At 39.9% G+C, this 21,398-nt stretch overlaps 1 protein-coding gene across 1 annotated transcript in view; it reads left to right on the plus strand.

Annotated features, from left to right (window-relative positions):
• Nucleotides 1-4,276: 4,276 nt before the first annotated feature.
• LOC127369251 (polycystic kidney disease 1 like 1) overlaps nucleotides 4,277-21,398 on the plus strand; it is a 36,191-nt gene continuing 19,069 nt past the window's right edge. Inside the window, exons 1-30 of the mRNA XM_051410431.1 lie at nucleotides 4,277-5,507; nucleotides 6,149-6,283; nucleotides 6,516-6,688; nucleotides 7,649-7,810; nucleotides 7,943-8,268; nucleotides 9,378-9,464; nucleotides 10,034-11,087; nucleotides 11,625-11,790; nucleotides 12,407-12,646; nucleotides 13,265-13,397; nucleotides 13,492-13,695; nucleotides 13,801-13,982; nucleotides 14,066-14,269; nucleotides 14,375-14,538; nucleotides 14,630-14,887; nucleotides 14,979-15,041; nucleotides 15,307-15,531; nucleotides 16,318-16,389; nucleotides 16,463-16,642; nucleotides 16,738-16,815; nucleotides 17,307-17,449; nucleotides 17,931-18,051; nucleotides 18,169-18,298; nucleotides 19,205-19,397; nucleotides 19,605-19,661; nucleotides 19,760-20,131; nucleotides 20,219-20,476; nucleotides 20,556-20,669; nucleotides 20,766-20,917; nucleotides 21,129-21,229. Coding sequence (XP_051266391.1) covers nucleotides 5,311-5,507; nucleotides 6,149-6,283; nucleotides 6,516-6,688; nucleotides 7,649-7,810; nucleotides 7,943-8,268; nucleotides 9,378-9,464; nucleotides 10,034-11,087; nucleotides 11,625-11,790; nucleotides 12,407-12,646; nucleotides 13,265-13,397; nucleotides 13,492-13,695; nucleotides 13,801-13,982; nucleotides 14,066-14,269; nucleotides 14,375-14,538; nucleotides 14,630-14,887; nucleotides 14,979-15,041; nucleotides 15,307-15,531; nucleotides 16,318-16,389; nucleotides 16,463-16,642; nucleotides 16,738-16,815; nucleotides 17,307-17,449; nucleotides 17,931-18,051; nucleotides 18,169-18,298; nucleotides 19,205-19,397; nucleotides 19,605-19,661; nucleotides 19,760-20,131; nucleotides 20,219-20,476; nucleotides 20,556-20,669; nucleotides 20,766-20,917; nucleotides 21,129-21,229 — 5,944 coding nt within the window. The 5' untranslated portion in view covers nucleotides 4,277-5,310. The remainder of the gene's footprint in view (nucleotides 5,508-6,148; nucleotides 6,284-6,515; nucleotides 6,689-7,648; nucleotides 7,811-7,942; nucleotides 8,269-9,377; nucleotides 9,465-10,033; nucleotides 11,088-11,624; nucleotides 11,791-12,406; nucleotides 12,647-13,264; nucleotides 13,398-13,491; nucleotides 13,696-13,800; nucleotides 13,983-14,065; nucleotides 14,270-14,374; nucleotides 14,539-14,629; nucleotides 14,888-14,978; nucleotides 15,042-15,306; nucleotides 15,532-16,317; nucleotides 16,390-16,462; nucleotides 16,643-16,737; nucleotides 16,816-17,306; nucleotides 17,450-17,930; nucleotides 18,052-18,168; nucleotides 18,299-19,204; nucleotides 19,398-19,604; nucleotides 19,662-19,759; nucleotides 20,132-20,218; nucleotides 20,477-20,555; nucleotides 20,670-20,765; nucleotides 20,918-21,128; nucleotides 21,230-21,398) is intronic.

Genomic DNA, 21,398 nt, shown 5'->3' on the forward strand with positions numbered 1-21,398 from the left:
ATCCCTCTAATTTGACTAAAACACTGGTAGAAAATGATCTGGATTCCTACCAGCGGCCTACATGCATTCAGGCCACAGCTTGTTCATTATTGATTACTATGTCAGCGCCTAAGTCGACAGATATTCTCACCTACAGCCCTTCTTTAGTTAGGGCTATATGTCAAACATCAGATTGATGAGAAATGCAGAATATTGCCTTGCTGCAGGGCACGCAGGCAGGAGACATGACGCGTCAAAAGCGGATTTGAGCGGATGAGCTTCCTTTCTTCTCCTCTTCTGGTGAAGTTTCTTAAATTGGGTGGTTGAGAAATATAATAGGACACTTTTTTAAGGCTGTCTGGGCCTTTGCCATATAAGGTTTCAGGCAACGTTTTTCACCCACTTCTTTATATTGGGTATTCAGGATGTGGGACAAAGGGGAAACCTGGGGATTCAAGACTCATTGTAACTAACTCCTTATTTAGGCCTAATTTCACTGGATAGTTAGAAGGTGTGTTCAACTTAAAACCAGTAGAATTTTTCCTTTAAAAGCCATTTAGGTATAGCCCTAGTACTCAATAATGCAATATAGGTCATATTAAATTATATTCCAGAAATGTGGCTGTTACATTTATTAGTGAGTGTGCAATGATATTACCTTTAGTTTGTATTGACAAGCCTTACGAAGAGATGTTCTTAATATAGGTTCTGCTTTTATTTAGGTTCATTTTATGGTGACTTTTTAAAATCTTAGTGCAGTATAACGAGAATATTATTTTGATATAACATGTTGTTTACTTATATATTTTTTAATTTCCTAATGTTTCTTTAGTCCATTGATGGTTTTGCTGTATTATTATTTGTATAAATCCTCTTAAACTAATTTTCTGATGTGTTTTTTATTCTTTTCTCCAGCTGTTGTTGTCAAACCGGGGAGACTACTCCTGGTGATCCAGCTCTGATAAGATCTGCATGTTACAGTAGATTCTCGTTAATAATTTGGCCTGATTGAGGCTTGTTTGGAGAGTAATCTGATCCAACAGAGCCTCATCTCCTCCCCCCCGGGGCAAACAGCGACAGAGCGCCGTCAAATAGCTTTTAAATACGGATGTTTAACTTACATGTTTAAGAACAGTTGGGACTCAAGTCAGGACTAAAACTTTGTTATAAAGATGCACCACGCATGTGTTAATAGAGCTTTAGGATCTGATAGATGCTTGATTACCTTAAATGTTCCAATAGACCTATGAAACCATCAATGGTTTCTATGTGATTATACCCTCTTTTGTAGCCTATAATTACATATTACTTAATGAACATAGGTGATTGTTATATATAGTCAATTATGAATATTTACATTTTGGTTGTTTTTTTCTGCAGGCACACTGACTCTTCTTCGACCTCTATCAGACATGCTCCCAGAAGTGCAACATACTTTTTGGTTTGTCATGACCCTCGACATTTATCGTGCGTTTCCAGGCCTCCTTTATGGATTTGTGAATTTGTGAATGCCCTGAACAATGACCCACGAAGCAGAGAGTTTGGCACTCAGTAGCATGTTGGTGCTTCAGCTCCAGCTCCGTGCACACAAAGACAGGAACCAGGTACTTTCAGACATCATCAGAAAACACACAGGTCAGAGGAGGGTTTCTGCACTTAATGCAGCTGGTTGGATAATTAACGAACGACTTAACTGTGAGTTAGGCCTCTTTAATTAATGAACACAAAGGGTCATGAATTAATATTGAGACACAGGACGTCGTGGTATTTTATATATGAATCTATACTTTACACAAGTCAGTCAAATGTGCGGTTTGTTGTTGCCTGTTGAGGGTTTCAGGTTGGATAGAAAGATGAAAGCTTTGTCTTACAGATTGGACAAAAAATATCCAAACAGCTGCTTGAAATGTCTCTGAATATAACAGAACAAAGCTGAACGAACTGTTTCCTTTCTGTGAAGCACAGATATATTGAAACATCTCCCATTATTCTTCCTTCAAATAAAACACACTTTATTTTTCATATTTTTTTATAGTTATGTCTCTTTTTCTCTCGTGGAAACTCGCTGCCATGACTCGTGAAAATATCTTGAAAAATGTCCACCTAACCACTGCCTACATAAGACTTCTTCTTTTTTTTTTTTTTTTTAAAGAAAACGTATTGGAGCTGCTACATGGGGCATTTGTTGATGTAGTTCATGAAGATGGCGCCTGGTGAGATAAGACTTAAATATCTTCAACATTGATTAACTAAAATATAGATTACTAAGTAGAAGTCACCTGATAAGGAGGCCAAATAAGCAGGTATAAGGGGTTAATATTCCTCCAGAAAACCAAAAATAATGGGGTTAGAAAAGAGGAGGTTGCCGCATAGACTGTCAAATATATATGTCTGGGAGAAGCAATCATGACATTTCTATATTTTAATGTCTTAACTACTTCAGATGAGGAGAACTTTACTCTGTCATGTGGTGGCGAATAAATAGGTGAAGCAAATATGACCTCCAGCCGCTGATCAACAGATAAACAACTCACATTTTGTTTTATTATTTTTTTTACTCATCAGTGTAAAGTACATATCTCCATACATGCGTCAATATATAATCTGGCACTCTTTAATTTCCTCTCATACGGTCGAGTATCAGCCGATAAACTCGTTAAAATTATGCAAATAAAAAGCTGTGTGAACAACGGCTAGTTTTCCTCCTCGACGTCCCGGCTTTTGTAACAAAACCCTGGTGACAATATCTATTTTATTATCTCTCCACGTCAATCGACTTCTCAGTCCACCGGAGTCAGCTGAACTGGTTTCTCCAGCGGACTCTGTGTCCTCGGTAGGGGCGCAGACTGCAGGCGCTTACATAACGCTTCGTCTCTCCGTTACGCAGCGCCATAACGCGGATCCAGCAGCTATTTTTTTGAAAGATTTCGTTGACTTCATCGTTTGTTAATTGTATCACGGCGTGCGCACATTGAAAGCACAGCGTGCGCTTAACGAATTGGGCAGGTTATTGGAGCTTAGCGGGCCTGCGGTGGGCTTTACGCACCGTCACGACTACAGCGCGACTTATTGATGTTTAGGGTTTGGTTAGAAAATGCTTCTCAAAGTGTGATCCGGGGACCTCCAGGGGTGCTTGAATGGGCTCCGGGGGGTCCCGCGGCAAAAAAAGCAATATGTGTTTTCACTATAAATTAATTCACATGCAGTGATCCCAATTTAATATGCAAATGAGCGTTAAATATAGGTTCCACTCCCACGGCTGATTTGTTTTCACACATATGCAGCTGAATCTATATTAAATCAACAATAACAAGTCCCACGTTTTAGTTTTTTTTGGGGGGAAATCAAGTAAGATTTGTTTGAGTTTCTGTGGTCAGATGCGGTGTTTTTGTGATGTGAAGACGTGTTCGAGTCCCTGAGCGGAGAGGCGAAACGAAATCCCCCAAATATGCGCGTATTCCGTATAAAAAATGGACAGAGAAAATGTGTTTGATCCCCCCGCTGTGCCTCTCTGGTACCGTCAGCTCGAGGAGATGGCGCGGTCTCACAGCGCCCCCTGCTGGACGCACGGAGGAGTGAGAAATTCTCTTAAAGGGGATGTCGGAAACCGGAAGAGGTTTTTAAGGTGGATCTGTGGAGTTGCATGCACGACGAAGACACTTTTTTCACTGAAGGGCTCACAGGGCAAACTGGACTCGGACGAAAGACTTTCACCGGTTCCGATGCGTTTTGTTGACATTTTTCAGCCCAACAGCTCTGAAGTGCTCTGCAAAAAAATATGCGTCGAAAGAGGGAGTTCATACCGGAGCTTTAAATCATACCTTTCTTACAACCAAGTTGGGAAAAATACCACTGCTGGTGAGATCATTTCTCCCTCATTTCCAGTTTAAAACGACGTTTTTGAAGAATGTCCTTGGATTGTGCAAAAAGTGACCCAAGCAGAGAGATAACACACTGATCCACAAAGCTGGAACTCAGCTGTAGGAGGTGCCACCCCGCTGTCAGAAAAAAAAATGTCCAAGAATAAAACTCAATGCCCAATAGGAGATATCTTTCATACTGCAGCTTATTCTGTGTTGCACTTTCTACTGATATAAGGGCTCCTTCAGGTCAGCTCGCAGATGATTCTGTACAAGACTGGTCCTTTAAAAAACAAAAGTCAAAGACCATATTCCAATTGGCACATTAAAACAGAGATGTGCTCACTTTGGGATGCCTTTGAAGACTCCAGATGTTGTTGTTTTTTAAAGTTGATGTAAGAATAGAGATCTGATTCCTCAGGTGGTCCAAACCGGCGTCCAACGGGCTTGCTGGACAATAACGGAATCAAACCAACAATGAGATTTGCTTCGTGGCTCCACGTAGACACACACACACACACACACACACACACACACACACACACACACACACACACACACACACACACAAACACAAGGTTGTGAAGAAATAATTAATCTTCCTGTGGTGGCGGTTGTAGGCCTATGTGGCGCATGTGGGCGCGTAGGCCAGCTCGGTTTATCTCAATGAGGAAGGGTTAATAACATCAGACTAAAAGAATGATTTTATGGGCAGATCTTCAGATTAAACCTGTGCATTAGGCAGAATAACAACACGCAGCTCTTTTTTTTTCTTTCTTTCTTTTTACCTCCACTGCTGTTGTTCTGTTTCATGTGCTTACAATTTTCTTTGCCTCATTAATTTTGGAGTGTTTGCAACAAAAGAACCAGCAGCTCAAATAGCAACACAGGCCTTTTTCATTTTATTTATTTTTAACCAGGGGAAGCTGCTTTATTTTGCGTGGAAAAGCCCCAAGTCTGCTAATTGGTATATTCAGCTTTGCGTGGCTGACTGGTGACCTTTAGTAATTATGCTTTTCAGCGAATGGAGAGCACAGCAAGCAACATGGCATTACAACTGGATATTGACTTTGAAGGAAAATACTCACGTTTAAAGGGCAGATGCGCGTTTATTCTTATACAAAAGTGCATCTGCCATTTTTTCCCCCTTAAACTCCGTGGCACAAAATACAGCCAAACTGCGCGAGCAAAGATCGCTTCACACTCACCAGCGTCACAGGAAACACCACGGCCTTGAGTCAAAAGCTCTCACACACCCTCACTTACATTTAATTTGGGTCCTTCATTTGCACACAGTCCCACTGTGTGTCCCCTTCCTCCCACACACACCTTGTACTGTATGCACAGAGCGTGATGCGTCAATGCACCTGCTTTTCTCCTTCATCCCTCCCCTCTTCTTCTTGTCACTGTTGTCCCTGTCTGTCCGTCCAGCTGTCCTCCTGGGCTTTTTGCTCCAGTTGCGGCCTCAGACATGTTCAGTGCTTTTGTCTACACGCTCATTTCACTGCACCCGCTTTTTCATCGCGTGTCTGTGGCAGTTGCTCCACCAGGTCACGGGATATCACCGTGGTTCGTGGGGTGCGTCAACGCCAGCAGCAGGCTTTACGCATCCAAAGGTGCCCGTGACCTTGACCCGGTAACCTGCTCTGCAAGCTGCCTGGATGAGGGGTAAGTGTAGGATTTCAGCTAAAGCCGGTTTGTATATTTGTGTTAAAATTAAGCAGAAAATCCACGTTATGATTTCTTTTACATATTCATATTGGGACCAGCAGTTGCTCAATGGCGACGCCAATAGTCTTGTATGATAATCGTCTTCAAATTGTGCTTTAAAACATTGCTATTTTACAACGTATGCCGTGCAGCTGTGATGTCCTCATTCTGAAATATTTTAGAATTTGTTTTCAAACGCCATGCAGGCCAGTTTAATATATATATATATAAATGACACAAAAGTCCATCTTTTTTCTTTTTTTCTATTGAGAAAAATCTGATAAAACCCCCCAAACCTTTGTGTTTAAAAGCATTATTCTTCATTAAGCAAAAAGCCTTGCCATTCAAATAAAATGGGAGCTTTGGTCTATGGGCTCAGTTACATATATTGTTATGTTGGAAGTAATATATATATATATTCTATTATTTTTAATAACATGGAGCTTATTGCTTCAAAGTGTGACCATAAATTTAAGTCACCCTCTTTCTAAAACATCATTGTCACACAGACATTTTAACACGAGCACTGAGTTTTGTGTAAGTGTGTTTAGATGAGCTGGATGCAGTATTTTATTTACTTTCAGTATTTGTTGTTGAAGGTACCAGGTTGCTGCATTGACCTCAGAGGGCTGTTACTGTGGCAACCTGCAACAGGGTTTGGTTGCCAGTGAGTGTTTCAACACTTCGTCCGATGGAGGCACAAAGGATGTCAGAGCAGAAAGTAAAAGACAAAGGTGAGACAGACTTCTGCTAACCATGGCCTCTCTACGTCTGTTTCAAGTCCTGATCCAGAAGTGGCTGAAGGCACGAACCTTAATGCCACCAAATAAAGTCTGAGTGAAACATTTCAAATTCATATGTTTGTAAATTATGAACTCACTCACTCACTCACTCACGTCACAGTCCCTGAAGCTTTGTGTGTTTGACTTGTGCTGGATCTTTGACTGTGAATCTTTTCCTTTCCAGTGTCCTCTCCTTGCCTGTTGGAGGTGGACAGGGAAGTGTAGCACTCTACAGAACTGAAGGACCCTTTCTGCACAGCATTCGTCTGTCTACTTCTCCAAACAGAGTGCATGCTGGGAGGACTTTTGTTGTGGAAGTTTCAGGAAACCTGGCTGGAAGCCCCGACCAGCCCACAGGTCAGCTGCTATACTGTATTTTACACAAGTGCAGTTCTTGGAAATAGGACTCTTTAAACGTTTGTGTTATGACTTGGCAAAGTGGTTTGTTTTGGTAAAGATGCTTCGTCCTTTATGTAAAAGTGACAACAAATTGTTTATATTATATCTCTATATCTGTTATTTCCTTAACATTTGTTTTCTGTGGCTCTATAATTGTGTAAATGTATTTTTTGTCTTTTACATGATTAGTATATATAATCAGTTATTTTATTTAAAAGATTTTATTACATCATATTATTCATTATCATAACATATATTTTATTATTATTAGAATTATAATAGAGAGACAGTGAACATAACTGCTCCAACTGAAGACTTTATTTTATAAAGATAGCTTTTCTGTTGTCAGTGTTTTTTTATTCATTTAGACTTTTAAAGGGTTCATTATTTTACAAAATAAATATATAAATAAAATAAAAATATATGTACTTGTAAAAACTGTTAAAGCCACTTCGCAAAAAAACTCTACCATACATTTTTTTAATATAAACTATAGAAAGCTGTGTATTCTAATGAAAACACATTTTCCATTATAGCTGCAGATATATTGTGTAATGTGGTTAAAAATAATCAACAAAAATGTATTTATATTATATATTTCATATATATTATATATATTATATCTAACAATGTCAATTCTGAAATTATAAATATTACAATGATGAAACATGAAATGACTCCACTAAATCTAGTTGTAAAATAATGATGATTTTTTTTTAGAGAATATTTAATTTATGTTGTTCTGAACAATATTTCATTCAGAATGTGCTTCTTAATGAGTTTCTTTATGTGCTTGAATATATTCACACGCACAGAAATAATACAATGATATTTGATTAATGATTACATAATTAAAACAAACATTTGTAACATATATCACAGTTTCCTGTTTCAGTTGAGTTTTTCTGTGATTTTTAGGGATTCTGGGTCTGCGAGGGCAGGACCTCTCTTATGTCACTGTTGAGTTTCAGGAAACGACCCCTAAAGGTCAAAGTTCACATCATGTCAGCGTGTTGGATGATGGCTCCTTTGTTGTGTCATCTGATTGGATTTTGGAAACCCCAGGAATATATGAACTCAGTAAGTCAACAAGAGCAAACACAGTTCAATGATGAATCATTTGTTAACTAAAAATTAGAAATATTTATTATGTGGGCCACTAACCCTCTGTCTCTCTTCTTCTTTTCTTTTATCCTGTCATTTTATGTTTAGACGTCAGTGTCTCCAACCCCCTCTCCACACTCTCCTCCACACTCCTGCTCTCCGTCTTGCAGCCCTCTCCACACAGTCTGGTGATATCTGTGCTTCACGGCCCCTTGGGCCGCCCCTCCTGCACCCCTTTCCCGCCGACAGACTCCAGCAGTGTGACAGTCGAGGCAGCATACCTGGGCGACCCTGTCACTCTGCGGGCAGACATGGGTGATAGTAGTCTGCCAGTAGAGTTTTCTTGGTGGTTTACTCAAGAGGAGAAAGGGAAAAACATGGAAGTTGTAAAGACAGCTTGTCTCCCCAGCTCTGACTGTCTGAACAGCGCTGTGGTAAGTAGGGCTGAGAAATGAGGACTGTACTATGCACATGTATCTAAAAATTAAAGCCAGTAACCTCTTTTTAATTGATCCAGGTCATGAATCAGCAAAACCGTGTAGTCTAAATGGAGCATCTTTGCACATTCAGTGACAACAAGAGATAGCTGTTTTGACTACCGATGAATCAGTGATGTTGAGGTCAGCCTGCTCAGTTTACAGTCTGGCCTGTTTGTGACTGCTTTATAACAAAGAGCATCAAAAAACATTACAGCCCTTTCAATAACAAGTAAAAAACTAAAAACACTGTCTGCCTCTCAATGTTTTTTTAGATTCAGTTATGGAGGTAATGCATGTTTTCTTTTTCAAAATAACCAGCGCTGTTTAAAAATGAAGATGACATAAATAATTGCTTTTGAGATTAATAATGGATTAAAATACATGTGGAATTAAGGTTTAGTAAGAACAAATCTGTTAAAATGTGAATTTTATTAGAATAATGACTTAAATCAGTGAAATACCCATAAATAACAGCCAAATATTTTTTACCCACATTAAATTATGTTTCTTATTTAATAGAGGTAAACATTTGAAATCTATCACATAAGCAATACAACCATACAATAATTAGTAAGTATTTATTGAATTATTTATCTAACTTATTGCCATAGCAACACACAACAAGGGGTTATAACAAAGTGCAATCTCTCATTTCGGTCGTAAGAACCAGAGCTGCTTCTATTTTGACTCATAGAGAGATGCACCAATCGGTTGTGTGCAGACTGAATTTAAGTGAGTGGAACTTCAACTGGAAGTCAATGGGTTAAAGAGAGTAATGCTGTAATATTGGTGAGTCCAGATCTAGATCCATTCAGTGCTGTTTAGAAGAGTTTAGTTTTGACTATAGACACCAAAAACTAGTCTAAGCAGATACTAATAATTTATGGTCTTCGGAAGAAATGCTGTTCTCCATTTGGTGGTTTGATAATTTGGTGATTTAGAATGACCCCAAAAAAAGTGTTTATGATACAAATAAAACAAAAGTATTAAAGTAAAAAAATATTTCTTCTCATGTCATGTTTTTAATGTGATGGATAAAGAAACATTTGTCTATATGCTTCCAGAACTGGACCTTTGAAACCGAAGGAGTTCACGTCGTGTCAGTGAACGCCTCCAGTGCCTATGGATGGACACAGGAGACAATACATATTGTGAGTAGTCTGATTTCAGTTACTGAAAATATTATCCTCATGTTTAATTATATTATATTAAATGGTTAAAGGATAAGGCTGCTATTTAAAATGCAACATTTTATATGATGTGTTTAGTGTCAACAAATCCCATGAAAAGACCAAAACTTCTCTGCCTGTCTGTGGCTCTCAAGCAAATTGGTTCCTACTGAAGAAGTAAAACTTTAAAAATGTTGCATCTATATTTTTCATTGTGTTTAAAAAGCATCAGTAATTTCCTAAAACAGCTGGGAACTTTAGTTTTAAGCAGTCGTTACTTAAACAGGAGTAGACTGAGCATTTATTGGGAACTATTTTCAGCAGCGGATTAATACATATTTGGTAAGTTAGCAAGTATTCACAGCAGCCCATGTTCATTGTAATAAAGAAATGTGGCTCACTGATGTGTTTTTAATTGTTTTTTGGCAATAATGGAGCTCTATGGCACAGAGGAATAAGCAATATCAGACTTTGGTAATCAATACTTATTAGTGGAATCAATTTGTTACTGTTTTTGGTCTTTAATCTCACATTTGCACTTATACTTGCAGGTTGTGCGTCTTGCCATCTCTGACCTCAGACTGAGTGTATCAGAGAGTCAGCTGACCTCCGGAGAGAACGTTTCTGTGAATGTGGAGCTGTTCACCACCATGAAACACCTACTTGTCCTCAACCTCACGCTGAATGCCGAGTATGACAGCACTGACGCAAAGGATCATTTAAGCAGTAGTGACTTTAGTAATGACAATAGAAACATTAGTGGGAACGTTAATAACGCTGAAAATCATTCAAGCAGAATAGCTCAGCAGAAAAACAGTAACCATGGCAACAACCGCTCCAGCTGCCAATTGCACCTCCACCTTCACTGCCGCCTCCCCACCACCGCAGGAAAGTATCACCTCAGAGCATCTGTTCTCTCCACTTCTGATCTTTGGTCAGTGCTGCTCTCCGCCGACCTGCCTCAAGCTTTGATGGTGTATGAGCGTATACATGCCGTGAGGCCTTCTGGGAATTGGAAATCAGTAGTTTCAACCAATGCAGAATTAAACCTGGAGGTTCTCAGCCCTGCCAGCCGAATGGGGTCGAGAGTGATTTGGACTTTTAGTTTGGACGATGCTTTCGTGACGAGCAGGACAACTGAAGAGTGGAATGTCAGTGTGTCTCTTACAATAGCAGGCTGCTATAAAGTGACAGTTAAGGCCTTTAACCCAATAAGCTGGGCCTCATTCTGCTCACACATCCTCGTTCAAGACCCAGTTGGAGAGCTGGTGCTGAATGCTCCCAGCGTGTTCACAACAAATCGAAAACACTCTGTTTTATTTAGCATCACAGCAGGCTCAAATGTGACCGTGTCTCTGCTGGTGAATGCAACACTGCTGTACAGAAAAAGCAACTGCACTGCAGGAGAAGAGGCAACGGCGGTTTTGCTTTTCAACCACTCAGGAACAGTTGCGGTTGAGCTTCGAGCTGAGAACCGAGTGTCTTCTCAGAACAAAAGCATGAGGGTACGTGTTGAGAGGAACAGGAAGCCATCACCACAAGTTAAAGTTAATCCAGTGTGGCAACCAACTACTAGTCTGGTTCACAGCCTCACAGCTGACAATGGTGAGGAAGTATTTTTAACCAACACCTGCTGAGCAGTACAGAACATGTGAACATTAATTAAAAATTTCAGAAAAGGCTTTGTTTTCTTGTAAATGTCTGAGATTTTTTATCTTTAATCAGTGTCTAAACATTTTGATCTTTGATTAGAACAAATTTCTAATTAATTTCTAATGAATAAATGCATAATTTATTTTCTTATGGCATCAATTTTTCACATGCAGATTTAGTTCAATGAAGGTCTCATGCTTTTCTTTGAACACGATACCACTAAGCTGTTGAAGAATTAACTATAGGCCTTTTTTATCACTGTCACAGAAAATAGAAGTTTCAAAATAATCAAGTTGATCTAATTGGTCTTTGATGGGACATCATGTACATTTTTTCCTTTAGTGTTTTCAGGTCCACTTTTTTAAAAACAAATAGTTTTTTCTTTCTAATAATTCTTCACCCCTCAGTCATTGGCATGAAATTCATCATTCTTCATTTATTTATAATGTGTGGTATATACAGAGTAATGTCTGTTTTGTCTCCTAACAGTGAGGATTTATGCAGCAAAGCAAGCTTATCCCACAAATACAGATATAACGTTCCTGGCTGTGGCTGAAGTACCGGACTCTGTGGAGTTTCTGTGGCACTTTGGAGACTCAAGATCAGCCAGAACCACCTCAAGGACCATCACCAAAAGATACCAAAAACCTGGCAGGTATGACACACTGATGAAATATTCAAAATACAAAGTAGACGCTTCTTTGACTCCCAAACTATGCAGAGTTTTATTGTACTCCTAACCAGAAGACTGTTAATTGTTCAGATTTTGTTTTGTTTTTTTGTAAAATGTGATGTCAGAAGTGTTTCAACATTACCATTTGTGAATGGGACTTTGTTAAAGTTTCGAAGGGATTTCCCAATACCTAAAGTCACTCTCTCTAAATAGAAAATGGATGTGTACATTAAACAAATACTGAGGCATGTAAACACAGTGCTTTATGCGTAGGGGTTCAGTTTTAGATCTTTAAAATCAAAATCAAAAATATGTTTTTCATTTCACTTTCTTGTCTGCAGCAGGAAAACTTTAGAAATATGCATAATTGTAATTTTTATTGAGGATTTTAATGTGGAAATTATACTATAAAAACATATCAAACACACATTATTGTTCCAAGCAGATTATTTGTCTATGTCTGGAGGGGATCTTTAAATCAAATAATAATCAAAATTATCTCATAAAAGCACTTAGATAACCTGTTAACAAGAGTAAATGGAGAAGCAGTACATTGATCTTTCCCTGAATAGTACCTTTTCCCCCCTTTTCAATGTAGGTATGATGTAGTTGTAGTCATGTCAAGAGGCCAGACCTCCCTTACCTCTGATGTGTTCCCGCTGGTAGTCCAGAGAGCAGTGAACCTCAACAGGCTGCTCCACCAGGCTTCTGTCCTGCAGAACCAAACAGTGGCGATGAGTTGCCGGGTAAATCTGGGGACTGACGCCACCTTCCTGTGGAGCTTTGGAGACGGATCATGCAAGGTGGGACAGAGCACAGAACAGCATGTCTTCCACAGGTGAGTTTCACTACCAGTATTAATTTTTAATTAGTTTATTTGGATGTTTCTAATTGAGCTAGGCTTATTTTAGATATATCAGTTTTGGGGTAATTGTTTGTGGACACATCCAAAACAGAAATGCCTAAGATATGTTATTTCAGTGTTTCCACTGCATAGATTGTGACCAGCAACCTTTGAGAAGAATATTTTTAAACTGTTCCTCTCAGTAAATATCTTGGTCACAGTTCTTTAATAAAACTAATTTGAAGGATCCTTATTTAAACGTTTTGTTTCTATTATGTATTTATGTAAAAAAAAAAAGAAAAGAAAAAGATTATTGGCCAATATGTCATTATTTTGAACTCTCAATTATCAATATTGGTATATGCCTCAAAACAGTATCAGTCAAGGTATAGTTCCTGTATTTGCAACAGTTTTAAAAGAAAGATTCTTCCAGTTTCCTTACTTGACAACCTTGAATGTCCTCTTGTAAATCTTTATTTGATAAACTTCAGAGTTCAGAGATCTTTTGCAAACATCCTAGTCAGCTTGTCTTTTCATTACTCTTCAGTTACTTTACTCTAATGTATATTTTTGCCTGTGTACATTTACTGTATGTGCTTTTACTCTCTGCAGGACAGGAGAGTTCAGAGTGACAGTAACTGTGTCTAACCTGGTCAGCTCTGTCTCTATAAGTAGTCACATCTTTGTTGTGGACCGGCCTTGTCAGCCTCCACCAGTCAAAAACATGGGACCTCTCAAACTACAGGTACATTTTTACCAGCAGGGCTGTTACCGCCACCTTAACGTTTGTGTAGTATGGTAGCTAAAAATATATTCACATTTCCTGTCCTTTCTTCAAGGTGCAAAGATATGAGGTTATCCGCCTGGGGGTGACCTATGAGACTGAAGTTGAATGTGACATTTCAGGAGGCCTTCGTTACAACTGGACCTTGTTTGATTCTGCAGGACAGGCCTTGACTTTGCCCTTCACAGACACACACAGACAGAGCCTCGTACTGCCCAGCCATCTCCTGCTCTATGACACCTATACCGTCATAGCCAGGGTAAGTAGTGGATTAAGTAGTGGATGCATTAAACGGGCACTCTTTATAAGAATTAATGTTCCACTCCACTGTGGATTGAGTCCAATAGCTGTTATTGCTCTGCAGGTTCAGGTCGTTGGCAGTGTGGTGTACAGTAACTACAGTGTGAGAGTGCAGGTGACACCGAGCCCTCCTGTGGCCTTCATCCAGGGCGGTACCAACATCTTCATTCACAACAAGAACACCACGGTGGTAACCCTGGACGGGCAGAGATCTTACGACCCTGACTCCCCCATGAACCCAGTCAGGTACAGTAATACCTTTACTTCTGGAAAGATTTCACTCAAATGTGCATTCAGACTCAGGGCTGTTTCTTATTTTCTCTTCGCAGCTTCAGTTGGACTTGTAAACCAGTCAGCTCCATATCCAGCTCCTGCTTCCACCAAGATGTTCCCACTTTGTCTCCTGTGCTCACATTTCCTGCTAGTTTCCTAAAACACAACTTTGACCAGTTCCAGTTTACACTTACCATCCACAGCGGTGAGCGTTCAGCCTCATCAGAGACCTTCTTAACATTAGCATCAAATGTCATCAGGTGAGAGAAACATCACTATATCTGAAGACTATAGATGTGCCTTAACATACAGTACTTTGATACACCTTGTATCTCTGACCATGTATGTGAATGTTTCCAATCCAGGAAGGTGTCAGTTTACTGCCCTCAGTGCCAGGGAGACCAGGTGAACTGGGATCAGACTTTCTCTGTCAGGGCCTTGTGTGAAGGCTGTGATATTGCCCCAAAATACATCCAGTACACCTGGAGCCTGTATTTGGTTAATGCATCCTCTAAACCTGCCAAAGAAGGTAGAAAAAAACATGTATGCACTTGGACATGTACAGTAAATTGCTATTATTTCACTCGGATTAATTTCTATTTTCTTCTGTTGTGCTCTAGTCCCATTTTGTTACACAGTGGATCTCAATGCTCCATCATCCATCATGGAGGCTCCTGCTACGTCCCCTGAGACTTTCACAACTTCCAACCTGCATCCACCAGCTACAGATTTTTCACATTACACCCGTGCTGTCAATACCTCTACTCCCATCTCTCTGACCGAGAATGCCTCTGAAACTAGAGCCAAAAAGCGAAATGTGAACATGACAGACAGCGCAACATTGTTGAAGAATAATGAAAAGAAGTCAACTATGGCTGGTGTGTAATTAAATGTGACTGGTAGCGTCTGTAAAAACAGACTGTACTGAAATAGAAAACAACACTCTCTCTTTTCCTTCTCGTTATATAGGCTTGACAGAACCCGAGCCCTCCTCTATCTCATCTCTAGTCCAAATAAGAACTGCAGGATCAGGTAAGCCTGGGCAGCTGTGTATGCTACCTTGGTGCTGCTAGCTTTTACTGTTTTAAAATGGTAATTATTTCATTCTGTAGGTGCATTTTGTGAAGAAAAGTGTGATTGCATAATGATTACCATGCTCATAATGTTCAGCTTAATAGCATTAAAGACATAGACCTCAATAGGGGAAGTCAACAAGAAGTAATAATGGGCAAGGGCATAGTTACAGTAAAATGGTTAGTTTATGAATTATTTAACAGCTCATCCTCTTTATGTTCAGGAGAAGAGCCTTTATATCACCCTCTGGGGGAGTTTGACCCTCAACAGCCTTTGTACTCCACCACTGAATACCAGCCCCTTGCCCTTGACAACAGTGGCGTCCTATATTCAGACCACTTTGGCCAGAGTGATGTTATCAGTGAATACCCAATTGATTCTGACTCATCTGCTGACTGGGAGTTTTCCTTTCCTGTCCTGGAGAGCGGTCACTTGGGAGGCCGACTAGGTGAGACAAAACTTAGCTGAAATTTGTGAAGCTACTCTCATCTCGCAGTCAGTCGAAATCCAGAACACCCCCACAGGTGTTTTCAACCAATACGAATGATAATGGTGTAACTAATCCCGCTCTAACATGAGCAACAAAGCTTACAGAGAGTAGGGAGCTGTCAATCAAGCACAGTCTGTAAATACCCACACAGTCCGCAGACCAGAGAAGAGGTCTTATCAGGCACAATAGACCTTTTTCACAGCAGCCATTTTGACATTAAATACAAGGGAAAACACAGGTGTTGCAAGTGGTACTCTACCAAAGAGTAAGTTCTTTGACTCTGCTATGATCACCAGCTAGCTGTGAACTTTGACTGACTACCCTGTGTTGCTGTATATATAAATAAAGTAAATAAAGTAGGTTTATCAGAGCTTTTTCACTTAAAACAGCTACCTACTGTATCTAGAAATTATGTTATTGAAAACTGAACTAAAATGAGTTTCAAAGATGCTAAAAAGTTCAGTAGAACTGAGAGGAAATGCAAGGACGGTGGTAATTATCTGTGGGTTTAGTCATTTTATTGTTTCAATATTGATTACAGCAGCTTTAACTAAATATTTGTATGAAATCTTAACGAGTCAAAGTGTCCACTTTGTGAAAAAGTTAGTTTTTTCCAACTGCTGCCAACCCAGAGTGAATTATGAGCAGAAATAGGAAGCAAACACTGAATTATTACTTATATTTAAATATACACAGTCTGCAGATTTGTACCTGTATTGTGCATTAAAGCTGATTCTATGATAGATTCAGATTTTGACGTTCCCTTGATGAGCATGGAGGAAGGAGACCCAGGAATTTCAGCAGGAAGACCCACAGGTACAGTACATGTCTGCATTTGCTGATCATCACTAGATGTAACGGTTGCATACTAACCAATGTATATTCCAAGGTGTGGATGGTGAGAGCTTCAGTCAAGGAGATGATTCAGTGTTTCATCCAGCGTCACATGAAGACGAGGGGAGTAATCTGGTAGATTCCAGGCCACCTGTTGGGACCCAGGAGCCAATCTTGCTCGATTTACCCCGGGACCCAGTAGACAGAGGTCTTTTTGAGTCCTACACTTACACAGGTATTATTATTATTCAGGAAACTCACAGACACACTCTCTCTTCATCCACCTGTCTCAGCCTTTAGTCATTGTTCTCTCTCTTTCTATCCTTCCAGGAATTACCTCTTCTTTGCTCAACTTCAGACCCTTCAGTCTGAGGCCTGGGAGCAGATACATGTTGGAGGTCACAGCCAGTAAGTTTCACAGCAATAAATGACATTTTTATCCAAATGTGACGTGTTATCAGCACTGAACCATGACAGAATAAATGGATGAAATACAGATTCTGCACAGTCCAATGCAATAGTTATAATCCAGGTGAGGAAAGGGCTTTGAACAATGGTAGACTGTCTTTTATTATTCCTTAGAGATGGGCCAAAGAGCTCTTCCTGAACAAACAAGACGCTCAGATAACTTAGCAACTAAGAAGTCCTAGTCATTAAGTGAATCTGATACCAGCAGAAAGCCCTAATTTGCTAGTTATTACAAAATGTAATATTTCTATTTTAGTTGTTCTAATGCAAAGATGCAGAATAGATGTAATACGGTTTTCTAGACCACAGTGGTGTCTACATTAAAATAACATGGTCAATATCAGTCCCAATTTAGCCTATCATTTATTGTTCTAATGATAATTGAAGGGATAGATCTGGATGCTAATCTAACTGTTACCTGTTGTACTCAGAATCTCAGGAAAGTTTTCTGGGTCGGACTCAGTTATTCTTAAAAACCAACCCTGCTCCAAAAGGCATGACCTGCCAGGTGCAACCAACAAAAGGAATGGAGTTACACACACACTTCAGCGTCTTCTGCACTTCAGGGAAAGAGGTATCTCCTGTCTCATACAGTAAACACACACATGCATACACAAATACAGATGCATGCAGATGGGTATTGGGTGTAAAGGGCCTTTATATGTGAGTCATTTCCAAGTGACTGTTTCGTATAGGGGAAAGCAAATTAGATTATCCATTAACAGGAGAACGTTTACCTTTCAATTGATAGTTTGATTAAGGGAGCTTGAATGGTTTCCTAACTCAGAAAAAACAACATGTCAGTAGGTGATTTTGATATTCAGACAAGGGAATCAAAAAAAAGAAAAACTTTTTTCTTCTTTGATATTTGAGTTCAATCAATAATTCTTGGCTACCTCGATACGATTTTTCCCGTTTACTGGGAAAATGTAAGTTTTTATGAACAGCAAATCCCTAAAATAAACAGGGACTCTCTGTTTACTCTCAGTCTGTCATATTTTATTAACATAAAGCATGTGTGTGTGTGTGTGTGTGTGTGTGTGTGTGTGCTGAAGGACTTGGTGTACAAGTACAGCATCGTTGTAGGAGACAGGCCTCCCAGGATGCTGTATCAGGGGAGAGACTTCCAGTACTACTTCAGCCTTCCTTCTGGGGACCCCAGTGATGACTATAAAGGTGAATACACACACAGATTCATAACTTTTATAATACACAAGCATACATCGTCATGACAACTCACTGCAGAGATTCCTTTTTTCATTCACTAAGGGGTTGATTGTTTTGTTCCTGTAGTAACTATTTATACAGAGATCAGAAGCAGCACGTATGGAGCGGCCACGAAACCCTGCCCTGTCACCGTCCGAGTCCAACCTAGCTTCTTCAGAGATACTTCTTCTTCCCGTCTTGACCCTGATCTGGAGCTGTAAGAATCACCATGTCATCACATGTTATGTTGCAGGGTTTTGTTAGAGGTGTAAACCACAGTTCAAGGTATAACCGAACAGTACTTCCCTTACCATGGATGAATAATATCATATGTTATAACAACATTAGTGTCATGAAGGCAGTTTTTTCTATATAATAAATTCTATATAATACTGTACAAATATTAGGGATGGAAATCAAGAACTGGTTCCAGGTTGAACAGTGGAGCTTTTGCACGTAAAGAATCCAACCAATAAGCAGAATCGATAATGGCATTGGTATCAATAAAAACTTAATTCCCATGCCTACCTTCTAAGACATTTTTCATAAAGGGTTTATAAATTGTAGCTAATAGCTTTTTAATGGCTATTAAGATATTTACACCCTCACATCAGCTTTTAGTGCTGCCATCATGTCTGGAGTTATACATTTTAAGTTACTGTCTTACTATTCATACTAGGGATGTAATGATACACTCAACTCATGATTCAATACAATTCACGACACTGGGTTGTTGTTTTTTTAAACAAAATGTGAGATTGAAGACAAATAATGACTGAAAAAGATTCATTTATTTATTTTCTCTTATATTTTCTCTATCAAATTATAGAATCCTTTTTTTTCTGAGGTAGGGTATAAACAGTGGAAAACAACAAATATCTCCTTTTCTTTGTAAAAGTCTTCTATGCTTGTTTGACGCCTACTTCAGTTATGTATGAAGGCACAAAGTCAAAAGTAGGCAGTGCCCTCTGCTGTTTAAAAACAGTACCACGATTCATTTTGCATTACTGATTTCAATCTTTGCATGTTTGTATCGGGTTTACGTGTGTTGCGATATGTCTTTACAATCCTATTTCACACACTGTATGGCTGTGTTATTACTATTTCTTTCTTTTCTTTCCAGTTCAGAGTTGGGTCTGAGGAACCTGTCGGCTCTGGTGCAACTTGGGAACAGTGTGGAGGTCCGTAACTACATCAGTCTCCTCTCCGGCATCCTGAACAGACTCAGCCTGGACACAGAGGCCAACACACACGCACAGAGACACACACGCAATGTGCTCATTTGCACAGTGTGTGAGCTCGAGAGCAGAGAACAGGTACACGCACACACACACGCACACACACACATACACACATAAAACTACACTAAACTTAAAGATGAACAGAACCACGCTTTTGACTGCAACAAATCTCCTCTTTGAGTATCTCTCACTCTCTCTGTTCCTGTTTCTAAGTCACACCGTTCGATTTCAACACATTTTACACCTTGTACAAAATTTTGATGAGATATTATTGAATCCTAGGCACCTATGGTGGACAACATCTGTATTCTTAAAGAACTTATACAAGTTACAAGTCAGGTAGGTGGAAGATTGTCCTCTTTTCATCCTTTCATTAAGCATGAGATACTTGATAGACGCATGTTGAAAGACGAAATCTCTCACATTATTTATTTTAGGTGACATTAGCGAGTGCAAGACGAGTGGCACTTCACGTTCAGGCCATCTCAAAGCAGTTCTTCACGTCCAGTGCTCCAGTCTGGTACCATCTGGACCGGGAGACGCTCAACACCCTGGTCTCCCTGCTCTCATACAGCCTACAAGCTTCCCTCACTAGTGATGACTTTGCACCAGAGATGTCAGACAATGCTGACATTAAAGAGGCATTTGAATCAGACTCACATGAGGAAAATATCAGAAATTCCCCCTCTAATGGCTGCATACCAGACTCATCCATTGGCATTCACATCCAAAGAGGAGGATCGATTTCAACAAAGCAGGCGGTGCAGCTTGTAGCAGATATTCTGCAGGCTGCTTCAGACTTGATGCTGGTGAGAAAAAACAAACATGTTCCTATGCGTGTCATCTACTCACAAACTAACATGTTTTCCTCATTTATCTCACTATACTATTTTCAGAAGTACATCTTGTTGCACAAGGTCCAGGACCACAGAGTCAACACCGCTCTTATCGCCTTGTATGCCACATACCAAAACCGGACCTCCACAGTCATCAGCAGTGGCTCAACCACCTTCGTCATGCCTGCCTCTCTGATCCAGCATCTGTTTGTTCATCGCAGTGGAGAGACTGAGAGTAGACCGCATCGACCGTGTGTGATCAGCATGCTGACTGAGCTCACCCACAGCCCTTACACCTGGGCCCACTCTCCTGGAAAGGTAGGACTGGCGCAGTATGATGACACTGAGTGATTAAATGGCAAAGGCATTGATCTCATTTAGCTCTGCTGATTTCCAGATGAGTGGACCAGTGGTCGAGCTGAGTCTGTACGAGTGCAGCACGAGGAGAAAGATCCGTGTTCGCTCCCTTGTTCAGCCAATAAACATCGAGCTGCAACCACCATCAATAAACGTATGTCACTATTTGTTCTCTATTTTCATCTATCGCCACACTGGAGCACAGTGTTAAATGAAAGTCGATGACCATGCAATCACATCCATCCCGCAGAAGAGCTCTGTCGGTGAGTACGTCCTCCTGCGCAGCCAGGTGAACTACCACAGCTTCAACATTACCCAGGAGCACTTGCAGCAGGCCATCCAGCTGAGCGTGGTGTTCACGCCCCTGCCCAACAAGTCGTTTCCCATCATGCTGCTCTTCAGGTAGACTTGCAGTGATTTTGGTTGTTTTATACCCATCCTCATCTGATAGCTAAAAGCAACAATGTCTTCACAATATATTTTAAAATCATTAAAATGTGAAAATACCTTGTAATAGTCTGTTACACCTGCACTAATCAATAAAGAAATGAATAAAAAGAAAAAGAAACAAGAATGTGACACATAACCAAACCAAGATTCTCTGTTGTGGCAGGATGTTTGAGAGGCCGACTCCAAGCATGCACCACCTCCACAGGATTCACCACTGGGAGAGCAATACCACGCGATTAACTCTGCCTTCGTCCTACCTCAGTGGTAAGACATTTCTTGGTCCGATCTATGGGTTTTGACCCTCCTGGTCTTTCCATTATTTAAATTACTGGTCAATCTATAAAGTACCTATAAATTTAATCATCCATCAATGTGTAAAACAGAACTAGAAAAGCTATGTGTCCAAAGTCAGTCATCAGTCACATAATTACCT

This window comes from Dicentrarchus labrax, unplaced genomic scaffold (assembly GCF_905237075.1).
Source record: "Dicentrarchus labrax unplaced genomic scaffold, dlabrax2021, whole genome shotgun sequence".
Taxonomy (NCBI): domain Eukaryota; kingdom Metazoa; phylum Chordata; class Actinopteri; family Moronidae; genus Dicentrarchus; species Dicentrarchus labrax.